Source organism: Apostichopus japonicus, chromosome 8 (assembly GCF_037975245.1).
Source record: "Apostichopus japonicus isolate 1M-3 chromosome 8, ASM3797524v1, whole genome shotgun sequence".
Taxonomy (NCBI): Eukaryota; Metazoa; Echinodermata; class Holothuroidea; order Aspidochirotida; family Stichopodidae; genus Apostichopus; species Apostichopus japonicus.
Genome location: NC_092568.1, coordinates 39,913,180 through 39,933,630, shown reverse-complemented (window position 1 = coordinate 39,933,630; position 20,451 = coordinate 39,913,180). Strand labels below are relative to the sequence as shown.

Here is a 20,451-nt window from a genome sequence, read left to right as displayed (position 1 = left end):
TCAGCCGTCGATAGGATGTCGGAGACATCATCAGTAGAAATTATTCCATAATTTCAATACAAGAACGAAATACTTTGTATTTTCCAGAAGTATATATAGCTTCTTAGTTGAATAATGTTCAGTTAATCTGTGATGGCTGTAAGCACACAGAGATGCTTTGTGTTTAAGTAAAAGTCATAACATAGATATATACTTTACACAATCCATTGTGTAATTTCGTAACTACGTGTTCCATCGATAATGACATATAGTCAATATTGTTTATCCGTTCCAATTATTTCTGTATTATAGATTACGTAATACGTATGATATTTACTGGAAACAGATTTCATTTATATTCAGCCTTAATGATTATTGTAGATGTGTCTCATTTTGCAGTTGTCATTGAACCCATTGTATTGGTTATATTTGATACTTAAGTTAGGCCACTCACTTGATAGCCCTCAGCCGTCGATAGGATGTCGGAGAGATCACCATTAGAAATAGTTCATTAATTTCTATACAAGTTCTTTGGGTTTGGGTGGGCGTGACTAACGCCCTGGTCGTAGAGAAGATGTTGAGGAAAACACAAATCTGCAGTTTGTTAAAAACAAAATACACATAGATCTTTGATCATAGCAGTGATTGAGATACTGATGTGATCGAGAAGTCTACGCAAACTCGTCGCCATGTGCACAAGTTGAACATATTTAGACATAAAGAGTGCTTCACTTGTAGAAACATTAGATGGTGTGCCCCCTCCCCCTTCTTGTAGTGATATTTCCATAAATGGTTTGCATAATTAGAAAGATATTCCTACATTATGGAATTCCTCTTTAATAATTGTGCATTTTCAGCTTAACATTTAGTACTTTTCAGAACCGCAATTTCAAAAGAATCTTTCACAATGCTGTATGAACTACCTGGATGACTCGTTGACCAGTGTGTCCCGAAGTCCGGCTGCTTAAACTAATAAAAATCTTTAACACATATCAAGACAAAAATCGGAGAAGAGGTTGATGACTGGTTGATCTCTAATTTATTAATGTTTTCAGTCGATAGCTGATTCACTGACATATGAATTTACCACAGATTACGGCATTAAAAGACTTTACAGAGATTACATTATAAACACTTAAAATGGTACAGTCTAATTGTCTTTACACTTAAGCGGTAACACTTTAATTCAGAAACGTCTCACGAACTCCCTGGGATGGAGTCACACCCCCCCCCTGGGGGTTCATGCACCCCAGTTAGGGAACCCCTGGGTTATATTGTCATTGGATGTCCCCACCTGCAACTCGCAACAGCTCTACAGTCTACACATATTTTGGGAGAGATACAATTACAGACTTCTGGGGACCATCGACGGGTAGAACTGAGGGAACGCTCAATTCTATGACGATAATGTTTCGCTATCAATTGACTGAAAGTGATATGATATTTCTGTTACAATATTTTAACTTGGCTGAAAAATGTGTGGTCTCCACAAATACAATAACTGTTGTTTTCTGATATCTTTATATCTCAGTGTGTTAAGTGTCAGATTTGCAACTTTTCAAAGGGAAGTAAAACTGTGCAGTAGATACCTAAATAATTATTTAAATTATTACATCTATGTTGTGTACATGCTCCTTTACACCTTATTTTAGGTAGGAGAAATACTTCATTCTGAAGTAACTTACATTATACAGAAGTTGTGTAGCTATCACTACACAAGATTATATAATTGAATACCCCAATTAGGCTACATGTGAACGTTTACCGTGTTAGATAGTAGAGAACACCGGTTTATTGCAAGTCTTCACTTTTCGATAAGTGTCCAGAGGATAATAATGATGATGATGATTATGAAGATGACGATGACGATGGCGACGAGACGACGTTGACGGTGACGATGACGACGACGACGATGATGATGATGATGATGATGATGATGATGATGATGATGATGATGATGATGATGATGATGATGATGATGATGATGATGATGATGATGATGATGATGATGATGATGATGATGATGATGATGATGATGATGATGATGATGATGATGATGATGATGATGATGATGATGATGATGATGATGATGATGATGATGATGATCAGCAGTTATTTATACGACGCTTAAGCGACCACAGATGTGGGGAAGACCACAATTAAGGGATTATGGATTAAAACGTACACGGCTTCCAATACAACATTTTAACTTTCATTTGGATTCTTTTCAATTTAGAAAGTTATTTCAGATGGGAAAACCGTAGATTGCTCTTGGATGAAAATCCCACCTTACTATAATCCGGCCAGGTATCAAACCCGGAACTTCCCGATTGCTGAACCCCATTGCTTAAATTGTCACCGCCTCTATCCACTCGGCTACAGCATCGATAATGAGGCAGGGGTATGAATTCGCGCCCGGGACCGCCATTTAACGTCCCCATCCGACGGACGAGAGTGTATACCCAGGGGCGTAGCCAGTATGTAGCACTGTAGGCCCGGGCCTACAGGGCGTAGCCAGTTTGTAGCACTGTAGGCCCGGGCCTACAATTTTTTTGGCCAAGTTATCTTTTTTTTTTTAAACACCCATAATTCAAAATCCATAAGCTTGCTGGACGAGTTTAAGAGTCTAGACAGGAAAAACTATTGAAATGAACGTAGCAAGAATATGGCTAAATTAGGTGACCTATTCTTCTGTCATCTAGGCTGTAACTTCTGTCGCGTGCCGTTTCATTTAACACTCTTCCCGCCGAAAAAGACTAGGATCCGATCTTGTCAGGTTTTTTAACATCTTATTAATACTAACCATGATTAACTATGCCAATAGCTTCGGCAACTGCTGAAAGGTCTTTCAGCGCAATGCGCAGAATAAAAAACAACGTGCGTTCTACAATGAATGAAGAGAAATTCAGCGGTTTGGCACTCATGCAAATCCACCAGTGGTGTAACCAAGGGGGGGGGGCGTGGGTGAGACAGCCCCCATGAAAGCTTGTCCCCCCCCCCTAGTCGCCCTCCCACTGGGATTTTGGGTGTCGAAAAAAAATTACATGTGCGAAAAATATATTATTGGTCTGAACGGTCTCGAATCTCCATGATGACCACTCATGAACGACCCTTCGACCGCAGTCGCACATGCAGTCGCGGCGGATAGCTTCCTTCGCCTATAGTATGTCCGGGACATTTTGGGGTATCGCTCCTATAGGCCCGTATCTAAGGCCCTGGGGTCATTCCTTGACCGACTTGTTGCAATATAATGTGCCCATTTCGAAGTAAACTTATTCACAGATTGTTAGTTGTCATGGGTTTGAACAAAATATGAGGGGTATTCTATCCAAACAAAGGGGCAAAATGGGGTTGGGGTTCCCAGTTCGCCCCATCATTTGTCAACTTGTACTGGGTTCTAATGTTGATGTCAATTGGAATCTCTAATAACTGAAATAATTCTCCAAAAATTAAGGCTGCATGAACTTTATTGCAGATTTCCTGAGTGACGAATTTGTAATTTTCTCCCGAAATCACGCAACTAGATAGTTGCTATCCAGCCTGGCAAGTGCCATCTCCAGCGATCTGGCAGATATTGAAATCTGAAATTTTCTTGGTACGCTTCGCGCCAACCGATGGTGGCGCTCGGCTTAGATAGTTACAAGACGCCCACCCGGGAAATGGTCAACCCCCCAGCGCCCCCCCCCCACTGAAAAAATCCTGGCTACTCCACTGACATCCACAGAGACTTTGCAATTGACGTTGATGCTGTGCTGAAGATATTTGCATCAGATGGCAATCGTCGGACAGCTCTCGCCTTCTCTTATTAGGCTAACTTAAAACATTTACTAGTTACAGTTGTAGCAAAGACAATTACTGGCTATAGTTGTATCAAAGACAATTCTGGCCTTTCTTTGTATCTACAAGTATCACAATTTGAAAAGTAAGACTACTCCGTACATGTACCTTGCTAATTTTAAATACATTATGTAGTATACAAATAATGAATGGTTATGAGTGCAATGTTCCATTCAACTCGGCTGCGCCTCGTTGAATGGAACATTACATCTTCCAACTCATGAATATTTGCACTATTGCACGAATGGAAACCATTCAATATTTGTTTTATACAACATATTATATATATTAAGACGGGTAAAATGCACTCATGCAACAGATTGTTTTGAACAGACAGGTTTCTCTGATCTTACTATTGAAAAAAGTGCTATCAAAAAATATAACCCATGGTTCTATTTCATAGTGTGGAATAGAGCGGATTTTGCATGCAATAAACGAGCAATTGACCAATCAAATGACCAGAATACAATAAGGTGTTGTATAATATTGCATAACGTACTATTTTAACTCGTTTGTTTTGGGGTTTAAAAGTGATATTGAAAGAGGTGTCTCAAGTTAGCATAAGGCCAGGGAACCAGAATGAACACTCGGGAAGGGCCGTTTCCGGCCATCTGGAGGGTTTATAAAACCAAAAATTTTCTTGTACGCTCCGCGCCAACCGATGGTGGCGCTCCGCTCAGATAGTCGTGCCTACAGCTTTGAAAATCCTGGCTACGCCCCTGATACCACTGCATAGGATCACTTTCTCAAATACTGATAGGTAGGCAAAGGCACCCAATTCGACATCAGACTAGTTCAGACGATAAATTAACGGATGCATATTTCTGGTTGATATCAATGTAAAATAGACTGCGATATCGATATCCACCACCCCCTAAATCACGTTTACACGACACTTAAACGCAGTACCCCCGTCACCTGCAGTACTTACCTCAATCTTTGCAAGAACACTTTAGTCACTTGACGAAGATGGGTATTGTAGTATGTCTACGCGTCTTGTGTGTTTCCCGTATCTTTAATCATCCGTTATTAAATTGTATCACTCTGTACAGTCGGAAACATACCGATATGCAAAGCTACTTTAACTTGCTCCCTTATTTCCAAACGCGCGAAACAGCAAGTGCGCGAAAATTGCCGATTTATACGTCCCCATAATATGCTACTTGGTAGGGATATACAACACAGGATCAGGAACTACCTCATACCACAGAAATTTAACACATACATTTCTGCGCCTCAGACACAGTATATACCTGTGAAAAAAACCTTTACGAATGCAATTTCTGTGTCATACTCATGGAGTGAAACTCAATTTACGTTTGCTGTTGACTAATCAGCTACAGATCGAACCATTGGCTACCTATTTTTGGCATCGAAAAGTGAAAAAGTGAAGCAAGATGGGGGTATGATTCAAACTAGTTCGATGGTTCACATTATGCCTAACTAGGCTAGCCTAGGCTTATATCAGGCCTCTTCGTTTTCCTAGGTAAGGACGTAGCTACAGTAGGCCTAGCCTAGCTACTCTTGATATCTGTGTTTTGACTAGTTGCAAGATGGCTCGCCTATAGCTAGGCTAGGCCTAATAATATCAACGACTAAGCTTAACGTTAAATCTTACTATTCTTAGTCTTACTTAGGTAAGGTTACTAATACTATGATTATTTAACTATTTCTAGAAAGTCTGGGGACCCATAGACGTCAGCAGAAAATAATCCAGAGCGGGACAAGAATACATGGTTTTCCATTAATCTTGAAGGCAGAATTTCTTTTGAATTCACATTTTGGTTGTCAAATGAATAATTTATCTGATGTCGCATTGCAAAAGACAGCATAATACTTATGGTTAATAGGCCTAGTCAAATTGCTATACAAATCCAAAGCAGTTTTATACATGTGTAAACACAGCAGTCTATATATCTTTAGAGACAAAATTCAGAACCTTCAAAACTGCTACCCAAAATTTGAAAACTAGAATTATATCCATGGTTATGAATATGAGGGTTGAGGATTTTGTTTTGAATGGTCCACTCAGTTCTTTTCAGTGGGTGGCCACACCTAAGGTGAACAAATCAAACAGTATGCTGGGTTTGATTAAAAGGTCAAATAAGTTAAGATGAATTTATTCCCAGGGTGGTATATTCCAGGGACTATATAAAATCTGTGGACTTTTCAGAGGACACCTTTAATCTGGGGACAGCACAGGGAATCAGGGATTATCCCATACAGTAGGTATGGGCTGGGTCTTGGTTATCAGAACAAAAGTATTGTATACATACATTACCATAGAAAAGTGATGCTAGGCCTAATAAATGCCAATTGGAATTAATTCTACAGGTGGGAGGATGGATATTCAACACGGTTCCTGATTTGTCACTGACAGTTTATTGACTCTAGCCTAAGAATGACATAGGCTAGGCTTAGAATGAACTGCTGACCATACAGTACAGTAGGTGGAGTAGTAAGCACTAACAATAGGTATGAGACAGACGATAGCACAAAATATTGGCCTTGGCTATTCTTACGACTAGTCGTAACAATTATTTATAAACTATTCTTACGACAAAGGCGAATTCAAGCGCAGTAAAGTAAATAAAGCAACTGCGCATGCAGTAGGAGTAACCCTAACCTTAACTTTAACCCTAAACCCCAATCCTAACCCTAATACTAACCCTAACCGGAAATTATTGTTACTCCTGGTCGAAAAAAATAGTTCTCCTGTCATAAAAATAGCAACTGCGCATGCGTAGTCGGAAATTATTCTTACGAACAGTTGTAAGAATAGCCACTTTGCAAAATATTAGTGGCAACTGGCATGTGAATTGCTGCGAATAGTTTGAAATATTTCAGCTTGAGATTTTAAACAATATTAAATATGATCAAGTGAAGTTTTTCTTACCATTAGATTGCATTCCATTCTCTATTTACTGTTAAGTTTTTGACTAAGATATCACAGAGGTCTGTATAGTTTCTCTAGTTATGTAGCCAGTGCATTTGTCGGAAAGTACATACACAAAATGGCCGCATCAAATGATGGTATTTTAACTGCAATAAATAATACATGTTACTGATTGCATTATTGCATCATTAAACCACATTATATAACCTAGCCTTACTTTGTTGTAGGTCAGCACCTTTGAAAATCTGAATTAAGATCCAGTGGCGTTTGTTTCTTCTAGACAGAATCTGGTTGAACGTTCAGGAAATTTTCTCTATATCATTTAATTTGTTATTTTTTACTGATTTACTGATATTTTGTTAAAAAAAAAACTTGCAAATTCGCATTTCTGTACACTTGAATGACCTATCCAGCTACAGCAGGCCTTTCCTAGGTCTATACACGTGCACATTCTCAACGTCATTCTAGGCTTTGTAATTGTGAATATAGCTTGAGTTTAGTTACCCCTGGGCTTGTCGTAGGGAGTTAGCACTGGAACACATCTCTACCTATATCTGTTCAATGCCTTACTCGGCAAACATAGCTACTGATATTTATATTTGTATTGTTACTCATTGTTACTGCATGTGTGTAATGTGTGGTCTGCATAAAACAGGTACTCATCTGTCATTAAAAAATGTATTATAATGTAACATGATAACATCCATATAGTTGTATAAGTATTGCTTGTGTACAGTGCACAGATGAATTCTGCTTTTGATGATCATTATCGTACCGATCTCTTTGATCTTTTCAAGGAATAAATAACTTGAAACTGATGTGTAGTCTTGCTTTGCAGCCGATGGATACTCGCTGTAGCTCATCAATGTAGTCCCCCCCCGCACCCCAACCCCAAAAAAGAATCAACCCTTAATTTTTGGCTACATAATAAACTAATTCTCTCCACTGATTTGCATATTACTATATTAAAATCTTAATAAGAATATGAAATGAGAACTAAAGAAGGATTCTATTCTTTACAATCATGTTTTTACCTTAGAGTAAACATAACATGTTAAGTACAGTATCACCATTGAATTTGTTATGCTTTGTTTTTTTCAGAAAAGATCTTTGAAGGGAAAAGAGAAGAAACAGAAGAGAAAGGAAGTAAGTAAAGAGTTACAAATTGAAAACTATTATCCAGCTTAATATTCATTACTGTTTTATTGTTTTGAATAATGAATATTCATTATAACGCTGTAAGGGGTGGGGGAGGGGGATGTCTCTGAAATGTATCTAGGTATCTGTGAAAACTTACTCTTAATAACACCACATTGCTAGATAGGATCTCATAGACATACTTCAAATGGTTCATGAAAAGCACAAAACTTTGTTTGCTGGACTTTCCTGGTGGATGGCAAAGGACAGATGTATGTGTTCAAACTTTGGAAACGTCTGGTTTCTGTACACATACCACTTCATGCCACACCTTTCTTTATGTTTATACTGTTTGATCTCATTCACATTCCCTACAATTAACACAACCCACATCACATTGCTGGCAAACGATGATATAATGCCTCATATTCAGTAACTGTTTTAAGTACAAATTATAGTATTGACAACCTATGCAGCAGTTAGTACCAATCAGGAAGCCAATGTCTTGATGCTCCATTGTAAATATTTGTTACGAACTTTGAACAAAGAAACAAAGTCTGCACAATTAATTTCTAGTTTTGTTGTATTTCCATTTTAAACTCCTTCAGGAACAAGTTAAGTTAGCTGCATCACAGGTACTTGTGGATGCAGCCAATGCACTGGAAGATCCCATGTCACTGGTTGTACCATTCAAGAAATATGACAGAAATGGGTAAGCATATAGTCTGTTTGAAGCAATTTTTTATTCTTATTTTCCTACTTGCTGTAGACAGGCAAGTAAACTATGCAGTCAAGTTGGTGTGCAAATGTTCATGTGTATCATAACTATCATTATATATATTGTTTGAATGTGTCTGTGTGACAGAGAGAGATACCCTAGCTACACCCTATAAAGGATGGTTTGTCAAGAAGGGAACAGGGAAAGTTGATGAACGTCTTACTTGGGCGTCTGGCTTGCCCATAATGAGTACAGGGTCCCTAATATTGTGTTTGTGGGGTCAAACTTTTGAAAGCTCTGTATCTGAAGAATCACAGCTTTTGAGAATGTCTGTACATGTGTGTATGCATAACAGATTGGCCCTCACAATGTGGAAGTCAGCAGTTGAAAGCTATGTGTGTATATATTACAGATTGGCCCTCACAATGTGGAAGTCAGCAGTTGAAAGCTATGTGTGTATATATTAAAGATTGGCCCTCACAATGTGGAAGTCAGCAGTTGAAAGCTATGTGTGTATATATTACAGATTGGCCCTCACAATGTGGAAGTCAGCAGTTGAAAGCTATGTGTGTATATATTACAGATTGGCCCTCACAATGTGGAAGTCAGCAGTTGAAAGCTATGTGTGTATATATTAAAGATTGGCCCTCACAATGTGGAAGTCAGCAGTTGAAAGCTATGTGTGTATATATTAAAGATTGGCCCTCACAATGTGGAAGTCAGCAGTTGAAAGCTATGTGTGTATATATTAAAGATTGGCCCTCACAATGTGGAAGTCAGCAGTTGGAAGCTATGTGTGTATATATTAAAGATTGGCCCTCACAATGTGGAAGTCAGCAGTTGAAAGCTATGTGTGTATATATTAAAGATTGGCCCTCACAATGTGGAAGTCAGCACTTGAAAGCTATGTGTGCATATATTACAGATTGGCCCTCACAATGTGGAAGTCAGCAGTTGAAAGCTATGTGTGTATATATTAAAGATTGGCCCTCACAATGTGGAAGTCAGCAGTTGAAAGCTATGTGTGTATATATTAAAGATTGGCCCTCACAATGTGGAAGTCAGCACTTGAAAGCTATGTGTGCATATATTACAGATTGGCCCTCACAATGTGGAAGTCAGCAGTTGGAAGCTATTTGTGTTTATATCACAGATTGGCCTGTAAACTGTGCACTAGCCATTGTTCATTTTTACTTGTAGGAAGTTTGAACAGGCATAGTTTTGGCAGTTTGGCCATATAAAATAGATCAATCAGCTTTTAATGTTTGTGGAGGTCAGAGGTCATTTGCGTTGAGTAGCAGTTAAGAAGAAGGGAACATAGACAAATGCCTTAGCATGCGGCTTTCACACCAGTGAAATATTTTAAGTGGGAGTTAAAGGTCAGCTTTTGTAATATATGTCAGTTAGCAACATGGAAAGTATTTATTCTGGTCTCATATTTAATGTATGTTTAAGCCTACAGGTGCCTCTCAACCTTTCTCTCCAATTCCCACCTGGATAAAAAGTATTTCCTGATTCCATCCCCCATATATAAACCCATACCATATATCTTTTTAATCACTTTCTTTCACATGATATGATGGCAAACATTATGATTCTATCAATGTTCTTGTTATCTGTCATGATTCACTCTACAAAATACAAAATGAAATATAAGGGACTCTTGAGCATGAAGCTTTTGAACAAGTGCCTTACTGTTAGGATTTAGCTTTGTTCAATTTAAGACGTAAATTGCTGCGATGTGATATGTGCAGGCTACCACATTTCTTGGTTAGAATATGTAGTTAGAATGCTGAAACTAGATAGAATGAAGGCCATTCCTCCCAATTCCCCCTTTCTTCTCAATTCACCCCCCAGACTTGTCAATTGCCCCTTCCCCTTGGGGGTCTACATGGACCCTTGTTTAAACAGATAACAAAATTAAATTTGAATGAAAGTCAGACTTTAAAGTTGTGGATGTTTAACACTGTTCTCTCCCTAAAAAAATATAATTTTTTAAAATAAATATAAGTTACTTTTAATCTTTGCATACTCCCTAGAATAATATTTTGAGACATGGTGTTTTGTAAGGCATAATGGAGACTATAAGTAAGGGCTATAATTGGGTAAAATGTAAGGTTGTATTAACAACCGGCTGCCTCATTGCTATAACTATGTATTAAGACATGTACTTCATTGTGTTTTAATGGCAGACATAAACAAAACAAACAAACAAACAACTACTTTTGCATTTTCATGTAAAGCTAAGATAAATGGGTGGACAAGGGATATATATATACCCCAACACTTAGTCCTCCATGAATCTGCCTTTGTCCCTGCATAGATACAGCAATTGTCTTGGAATAATGTTAAAATTGATCAGTCTTTCCTCAAAGTTATTTTTCTCTTATCTTCTTGTCAGATTAACAGTTTCGATTGACTGTCATAAGATGCCGGAGTGTACTCGAGACACTGTAGACTGGGCGTTGAGTCTGCTGAGTACAAATATGAAGAGTTTGTGAGTACTGAAGAAAAAAATCTACTCTTTATTTGAACCTTTCTTCTTACTTGTGAAATAAAGACCCGATTTGAAGAAAACCGGACACATGGTTTGGTGGCTATGCTCTTAAACATTTCTTAGGTTTTTGTAAGTAAATTAACACAGAAACTGACTGGGAAATTATGAAAAGAAAAATAAAGGGGCAAATGAAATTATTGACCAATTTTGGATTGAAATCAGCAACCATGCAGGATTTTTATTTCATAATTCAATTGTAAGACTGAAGTCCCTGGTTGGAATACCAACATATCCAGTAATTTCTTTGTTCCTTTCAACTTACTGTATTATATCTGTTGAGACCTCTGTTTCCACACTGTATATCGTGAATTTGAAAGCTTAATCACCTAGGACTATTATATGCATCCGTTAATGTATGGAGTTGTTGTCTCCATCAAATGTAGCAGGAGAGCCTTGTTACTTTGTTGTAAGAATGTTTACAGTGCATGTAAAAACACATAAAAAGAGAGCGCTTGATTGGAGTTGCCTGTGTATTTACATAACTCGTGTAGTTTAACTTGTTTTGTTGTGTTTGAGATGTGTATTTGTAATTTTGCTGACGGTGGACCACATGCTGTTGTTATACTCACCCTGATTATGCTTTTGTTTGACTCTTCTTAAATAAATCTTATATTTATACTGGAATGAATAAATAAAATAAATGAAATAATAATTTTAATGGAAGCAAACAAAATTCAGCAGGATATAGAAAAGGGTGTTTAGCTAGCTTATCAATATACAGGCCACATTCAGTCAACCACATATCAAGCTAGGGACTAGATACTTCCTTACATAAAGGAATGTTTAGCAAATCAACATACAGGCTTCATTCAGCCAACCACATATCAAGCTAGGGACTAGATACTTCCTTACATAAAGGAATGTTTAGCAAATCAACATGTACATGAGGGTACATTTGGTCAACCACATATCAAGCTAGGGACTAGATACTTCCTAAAGTAAAGGAGTGTTTAGCTAATCAACATACAGGCCACATTTAGTCAACCACATATCAAGCTAGGGACTAGATACTTCCTAAAGTAAAGGAGTGTTTAGCTAATCAACATACAGGCCACATTCAGTCAACCACATCTCAAGCTAGGGAGGAGATACTTTCTAAAGTAAATGAGTGTTTAGCTAATCAACATACTGTACAGGCCACATTCAGTCAACCACATCTCAAGATAGGGGTTAGGTACTTTCTTACTTAAAGGAATGTTTAGCAAATCAACAAACAGGCCACATTCAGTCAATCACATCTCAAGCTAGGGAGGAGATACTTCCAAAAGTAAATGAGTGTTTAGCTAATCAACATACTGTACAGGCTACATTCAGTCAACCACATCTCAAGCTAGGGACTAGATACTTCCTAAAGTAAAGGAGTGTTTAGCTAATCAACATACAGGCCACATTCAGTCAACCACATCTCAAGCTAGGGAGGAGATACTTTCTAAAGTAAAGGAGTGTTTAGCTAATCAACATACTGTACAGGCCACATTCAGTCAACCACATCTCAAGATAGGGGTTAGATACTTTCTTACTTAAAGGAATGTTTAGCAAATCAACAAACAGGCCACATTCAGTCAATCACATCTCAAGCTAGGGAGGAGATACTTCCAAAAGTAAATGAGTGTTTAGCTAATCAACATACTGTACAGGCTACATTCAGTCAACCACATCTTAAACTAGGGACTAGATACTTCCTTACATAAAGGAGTGAGTAGCTAATCAACATACAGGCCACATTCAGTCAACCACATCTCAAGCTAGGGACTAGATACTTCCAAAAGTAAAGGAGTGTTTAGCTAATCAACATATTGTACAGGCCACATTCAGTCAACCACATCTCAAGCTAGGGAGTAGATACTGAGAATAGACCTTTAACACTTACAGAGGGGAATATGTTGCTCTTCAAGATTATTGTAACATATTCTAGCACTAGAGTATCCCTTTGATGGCATTTCTCCATTCTAACTTTACAACAGGTACGAACAGAGCAGCTGGGGCTGGAAAGAAAGAGAGAAGCGTGAAGAGATCACAGATGACAGAGTTCTGTTGCTGGTTGCTAGGGGAGAAGACCAAAATCCAGTTGGATTTGTTCACTTTCGGTTTGACCTGGACTTTGATGATGAAGTGTTATACTGGTGAGTTCATTGGATAATGGAGACACTCTCATCTGAATCTTGTATTTTCTGTCCTTTTTACATCTAGATGCTAATGATTAGATGGTAGTGAACTGAGGTTCTGGAGCAGAAAGTCAGAAATGCATGAATGAGCTGTGAAAATAGAGAAGGGGGCAGGCTCAGGAGGTAGAAGAAATATAAAAAAAATACCAAACAAAAGCAGAATAAGATTTGAAACACTGAAGAACTTGACAATTACCAAATATAAGACTGCATCAGTCCAAACAATAAACAATCCTGCCAGATTTTCTTATTCATGGAGTAAGTGTTAGGCTGAGTTCACCTTGATCCCATTCAATGCTAGAAATGTTTTATCTCAATAGACCATTTCCATATTTGCTGTTAGCACTTGCAACAGGGATTGTCGATATTCAAAATGGTTCCCATTCTTTTTGCCTTGGTGTAGGAATCTATATAGTGTGGAAAAAAAGCCCTATCATTTACAGTTTGTAAAGTGTAAGAAAGATTTGTGGTGAGTCAGTACTCATATATATACTAACACAATCACCTGTCCTGGTTCTCATTCCAAGAGAACTTGTGCTTGTACTCATACTCATACCAAGAGGTCTTCTGCTGGAGTTCTGGTACTCATACTCATGCCAATGGGTCTTCTGCTTGTACTCATACTCATAGCAAGAGGACTTCTACTGGTACTCATACTCAAACCGAGGGGACTTCTTTATGTATTCATAATCATGATGTTGCACTCATACTTCAAGTTAACAGTATACTTCAAGTAATACAAATTGAAATAATATTTGGTAGATATTTACTAACTGCCCTGTATGCAATAAGATTTCAATCTTTTAGTGCATTATTACATCAAACTGTACCTCTGCTAGCAACTTTTTGCAATAAAACAAATAAGGAAGTGTTCAGTCAATGTCTACCCTCACACATTACACTAATGGCATGCATTCCATTCAATACACTACAGGTGGTTTCCACACAATACACTACAGGTGGTTTCCACACAATACACTACAGGTGCAATCCATACAATACACTACAGGTGTATTCCAGGTTACTTTAATTTACTAATAACAAGGTTTAATAACCTTTCACTGAATACATGACTAGTGCTGATGAGTTCAACATGGTATTTCACTGTCAATTCAACCCATTATTTGGAACTCACAAATGTTAGATATCATACTCCAGGGACAATGGCATCTTAGGTACATTTGATTTACCCCACCCCCCCCCCATTACCCAACCCAATCTTACTTCATCAATGTGTTACTATGTCTTTTATTCAGAAAGTGATCAGAGGGAATGAATCACAAGTTGTATGTAGTATCTGATTTCTTTGAAATATATACCTTAGATTTTTTTCCACCAAGGATCTTCATTGGCTTTACTGTAGTTCACAAATATGTGTCTCTTCTTGCCCATTATTTTATTTAATTTCTATTAAGACAAACTTTTATTTTCTTAACAGCTACGAAATTCAACTTGTTGAAGAAGTTAGACGCAAGGGTCTTGGAAAGTTCATGATACAGATTCTGGAGATGATAGCATACCAGTAAGATATATTCTTTACTCATGGACAGGGTTATAGCTAGGAGATTGTGAGTGCTGGTTAAATAAATTTGCGAAGCGTAACGAGCGTACCGAGCGAAGCTCTCGCATCTCACGGCCGGGGGTCCAGGGGCCCGCTTAAGGGTGATTTTTGCTACTTTTCAGATTTACAATTGGTAAATAACAGAAAAAGGTGACGTTATTATCATGTTTTACGGCAAGGGAATGATAAATTTGTTACTTTTGTTGTATTTCACAAGCATTTTACTGATTTTTTGTGCCGGCCAGTGGACTGTTTATTCACTTCCAATGCCGGCCGGCAGGTGTGAACGGCCGCCGCCGGCCGGCGTGGCTATAACCCTGCTCATGGAAGTAGAACACTATACTGCCGCCTTCTGTTTCAGTTGTTTGCGATATTTTACGTAGAAAATAATAGTGTCATTGTCTGGTAGTTTTGGTTACTTGTCAAAGGTAGGCAAGTAACCTATACAATCAAGTTTGGGTGTGTGTGCGTGTGTGTATGTGTGTATGTGATGCCCCAATTTGTACACACTATATCTCCAGATAGGTAACCTCTGTAATTCTTATATTTGGCATGTGACTTCCTCATAATTAGTCCATTGGTGGAGTCAAAGGTCATTTGTGGTCTACAGAGGGCAAAATGTGAAATCTTCAAAAATGCTGTATCTTCTGAACCTGTACATCAAAGGTTATACATGCATGTTAGGGTAGCATTATGTAGTGCAAAGTTTAGACACAATTTGGTGTAGGTCAAAGTTCACATAAGGTCACCAGGGGTCAAAACTTTGAAATCCTTGGAAACACAATATCTCCAGTTAGAAACTAAATTTGCTCTCATATTTTGCACATGGCTTTCCAACAATGAGTACAAGAACCTTATTGTTTTTGAGGTCACACGTCATTTTACACTATAAAGCTCTATAAACACAAACCTTGTAAACACGATATCCGAAGATAGGTTACGTCTCATGCTCATTTTTGGCATGTGTCTTTCTTATATAGTGAACACAAGTACCAAATTATTTTGGGTGGAGGCTAAGGTCATTTGGGGTCAGTACAGGTCCAAATTTTGAATTATCGAAAGTACTTTACCTTGAGAACTTTACCTTCCAAAAAGATTTTATATATGAATGATAGGTTTCCCAAATGATAAATGAAACTATTCTACAATTTGGTATAGGAAAGCACAATTAAGGTTTGCAGAAGGCAAACCATACAAAATGTCTAAAGGTCAGGTCTCAGTGAAGATGTAAAACTTATGATGATTTGATTTCCACATATGTAGTAGAACCTCCATGCTGTTCTTGGTGGAGGTGGAGGTCAAAGGTTGACTTAGGTACATGCAGCATGAACTGCAGCCAGGGTTAGCTTGGAAACTACTCTTGTGCTGCATGTGTAACGTATTTGAAGGCAAGTAACCGCTGGAAGGGGTATCCATCCCATTAATGTGGAAGAAGTTAAAATTCACTTGTGACAAATTGTTATTGCAGAAAGATTTGAAGATCAACTAGAAGTTTTTCCTTTTCAAGAGGAGTTTCTCTGTAAGGAGGAATAGCCAATATTTTGGAAAGGACCTTTATTATATTACTATATTTTGAGTTGCAAATGGGGACTAGCAGTTGACTTAGAAATCTAACGTCAACATAGCTCTCTCCCATCCATTAATGTGGAAGAAGTTAAAATTCACTTGTGACAAATTGTTATTGCAGAAAGATTTGAAGATCAACTAGAAGTTTTTCCTTTTCAAGAGGAGTTTCTCTGTAAGGAGGAATAGCCAATATTTTGTAAAGGACCTTTATTATATTACTATATTTTGAGTTGCAAATGGGGACTAGCAGTTGACTTAGAAATCTAACGTCAACATAGCTCTCTCCCACCATCCAATTCTCCATCCCCCCCCCCCCCCCTATTACATTTTCACCCATATCATTACAAATATGCTGGCAAGGCATTCCAGCAATGTTTCATTTAAGTAATGAACATTACTTTTTTCAAAAGTAGTAAGAATTTATTTCAAAAAGGCCTTTTTTGAGGAAGGAGCTTATGGGTGACCTAATTAGTTAGGAAAGCATGGAAGTATCTATTGTACCAATGTTAGGTTTCTAATCTGAAAGTTTTAAGCTTTGTAGAAAATTTATTATCAATGATTTAGTACATTATTGAGATAACAGTGTTTGGGTATAGGCTAATGAATAAATAACCTGGCCTAACACAGTGTTCTTAATGTTCTTCTTTTTCCTTTCAGAACACAAATGAAGAAGGTGATGTTGACAGTTTTCAAGCATAATAAAGAGGCCAATTCATTTTTTGTCAATCAGTTAAAGTAAGTTTACAGAGGCTTTTTATAAATCTCTATAAAGTTAAAAAGTTCAAGTTATCGATATCAGATTCTATCCCAAATTTATTAAATAAACAAACTCCAATATTAAAACCAAAATAATGGGATGATATCTCACTGGTAAAGATTTTGTGAGATTTATCGAATATTTATTGAATAATTTGTAGTGTGTTGTAGATTAATGAGTCTCAACTTATATGTACTTCAGTCCTACCTGTAATCTAGGAGAGGTTTTATGCATAGGCAATCTTGTTTATAGAAAAACCTTCTCTGTATGTATCCAGTCCTGAATGTAGGTATTTAGTAATTGTTTCATATACTACCAAATGTATTTGCTTGTGGTGGACCTTATTTATCATTCATAAGTGTACATCCATGTATCTTAGAAAGTATATTTGATTGTGTGTGTTGTGTAGTGTTTTCTTTTTTAGTTGCATTTTGTGTTTGTATTTGCCAGTGCTGCACCTATCCTACATGTGGTTACTGATATACTTGTATGTGACACAGAAGTTTTGAAGACTGTTCATCTTTTTCTGGAAGTTGTTAATGAAGTTCTTTCATTTTTCTTACATCCAGATATGAAATAGATGAGACATCTCCCAGTGTTTATGACCCCATGAATCCTGAGGATTATGATTATGAGATTCTTAGCAAACCAATCAAGAAGAAGAAGACCATAGCAACCAAGAGTGAATGAAGAGAGACTAACTCTGCTTCAACAATCAGTTATGGAATCCAGCATTGTCATTGCTTAGCTCTGCCTGTGATCATTGACAGCCGCTCTATCATGCTGGACAAGTAACACAGTGTTGTAGGTAACTGTTCAATCTATTTCATTCTGGACAAGTAACACAGTGTTGTAGGTACCTGTTCAATCTACTTCATTTTGAACCAGTAACACAGTGTTGTAGGTACCTGTTCAATATACTTCATTCTGGACAAGTAACACAGTGTTGTAGGTCACTTGTTCAATCTACTTCATTCTGGACAAGTAACACAGTGTTGTAGGTACCTGTTCAATCTACTTCATTCTGAACCAGTAACACAGTGTTGTAGGTACCTGTTCAATATACTTCATTCTGGACAAGTAACACAGTGTTGTAGGTCACTTGTTCAATCTACTTCATTCTGGACAAGTAACACAGTGTTGTAGGTACCTGTTCAATCTACTTCATTCTGAACCAGTCATGCAGTGTTGTAGGTACCTGTTCAATCTACTTCATTCTGAACAAGTAACACAGTGTTGTAGGTACCTGTTCAATCTACTTCATTCTGGACAAGTCACACAGTGTTGTAGGTACCTGTTCAATCTACTTCATTCTGGACAAGTAACACAGTGTTGTAGGTACCTGTTCAATCTACTTCATTCTGGACAGGTAACACAGTGTTGTAGATAACTGTTCAATCTACTTCATTCTGGACAAGTAACACAGTGTTGTAGGTACCTGTTCAATCTACTTCATTCTGAACCAGTCACGCAGTGGGTACCTGTTCAATCTACTTCATTCTGGACAAGTCACACAGCATTGAGGTCACTTGTTCAATCTACTTCATTCTGGACAAGTCACACAGTGTTGTAGGTACCTGTTCAATCTACTTCATTCTGGACAAGTCACACAGTGTTGTAGGTACCTGTTCAATCTACTTCATTCTGGACAAGTCACACAGTGTTGTAGGTACCTGTTCAATCAACTTCATTCTTGACAAGTAACACAGTGTTGTAGGTACCTGTTCAATCTACTTCATTCTGAACAAGTAACACAGTGTTGTAGGTACCTGTTCAATCTACTTCTTTCTGGACAAGTCACACAGTGTTGTAGGTACCTGTTCAATCAACTTCATTCTTGACAAGTAACACAGTGTTGTAGGTACCTGTTCAATCTACTTTATTCTGGACAAGTAACACAGTGTTGTAGGTACCTGTTCAATCTACTTCATTCTGGACAAGTAACACAGCGTTGAGGTCACTTGTTAATCTACTTCATTCTGGACAAGTAACACAGTGTTGTAGGTACCTGTTCAATCTACTTCATTCTGAACCAGTCACGCAGTGTTGTAGGTACCTGTTCAATCTACTTCATTCTGGACAAGTCACACAGTGTTGTAGGTACCTGTTCAATCTACTTCATTCTGGACAAGTAACACAGTGTTGTAGGTCACTTGTTCAATCTACTTCATTCTGGACAAGTAACACAGTGTTGTAGGTACCTGTTCAATCTACTTCATTCTGGACAAGTCACACAGTGTTGTAGGTACCTGTTCAATCTACTTCATTCTGGACAAGTAACACAGTGTTGTAGGTACCTGTTCAATCTACTTCATTCTGGACAGGTAACACAGTGTTGTAGATAACTGTTCAATCTACTTCATTCTGGACAAGTAACACAGTGTTGTAGGTACCTGTTCAATCTACTTCATTCTGAACCAGTCACGCAGTGGGTACCTGTTCAATCTACTTCATTCTGGACAAGTCACACAGCATTGAGGTCACTTGTTCAATCTACTTCATTCTGGACAAGTCACACAGTGTTGTAGGTACCTGTTCAATCTACTTCATTCTGGACAAGTCACACAGTGTTGTAGGTACCTGTTCAATCTACTTCATTCTGGACAAGTCACACAGTGTTGTAGGTACCTGTTCAATCAACTTCATTCTTGACAAGTAACACAGTGTTGTAGGTACCTGTTCAATCTACTTCATTCTGAACAAGTAACACAGTGTTGTAGGTACCTGTTCAATCTACTTCATTCTGGACAAGTCACACAGTGTTGTAGGTACCTGTTCAATCAACTTCATTCTTGACAAGTAACACAGTGTTGTAGGTACCTGTTCAATCTACTTCATTCTGGACAAGTAACACAGTGTTGTAGGTACCTGTTCAATCTACTTCATTCTGGACAAGTAACACAGCGTTGAGGTCACTTGTTAATCTACTTCATTCTGGACAAGTAACACAGTGTTGTAGGTACCTGTTCAATCTACTTCATTCTGAACCAGTCACGCAGTGTTGTAGGTACCTGTTCAATCAACTTCATTCTGGACAAGTCACACAGTGTTTTAGGTACCTGTTCAATCTACTTCATTTTGAACCAGTAACACAGTGTTGTAGGTACCTGTTCAATATACTTCATTCTGGACAAGTCACACAGTGTTGTAGGTCACTTGTTCAATCTACTTCATTCTGGACAAGTAACACAGTGTTGTAGGTACCTGTTCAATCTACTTCATTCTGAACCAGTAACACAGTGTTGTAGGTACCTGTTCAATATACTTCATTCTGGACA

At 37.9% G+C, this 20,451-nt stretch overlaps 2 protein-coding genes and 1 long non-coding RNA gene across 3 annotated transcripts in view; 2 read left to right on the top strand and 1 right to left on the bottom strand.

The window, feature by feature from the left end:
* Nucleotides 1-4,615: 4,615 nt before the first annotated feature.
* Nucleotides 4,616-17,884, top strand: LOC139971992 (N-alpha-acetyltransferase 40-like). Its single transcript, XM_071978860.1, has 8 exons — nucleotides 4,616-5,219; nucleotides 7,814-7,858; nucleotides 8,458-8,561; nucleotides 10,969-11,064; nucleotides 13,089-13,247; nucleotides 14,728-14,811; nucleotides 17,074-17,151; nucleotides 17,743-17,884. Exons 1-8 carry the CDS (start codon nucleotides 5,214-5,216, stop codon nucleotides 17,861-17,863), a joined length of 693 nt encoding a protein of 230 aa, XP_071834961.1. The 5' UTR covers nucleotides 4,616-5,213; the 3' UTR covers nucleotides 17,864-17,884.
* Nucleotides 17,840-20,451, top strand: part of LOC139971986 (acetyl-coenzyme A synthetase 2-like, mitochondrial) — a 32,229-nt gene continuing 29,617 nt past the window's right edge. The window contains exon 1 of the mRNA XM_071978848.1: nucleotides 17,840-17,981. The gene's annotated coding sequence lies outside the window, so the exon portion shown is untranslated. The remainder of the gene's footprint in view (nucleotides 17,982-20,451) is intronic.
* On the bottom strand, nucleotides 18,150-19,270 carry LOC139971998 (uncharacterized). Its single transcript, XR_011794569.1, has 3 exons — nucleotides 19,182-19,270; nucleotides 18,372-18,563; nucleotides 18,150-18,226 (listed from the first exon to the last, which is right to left on the bottom strand). It is a non-coding gene; the product is annotated as an uncharacterized lncRNA (long non-coding RNA).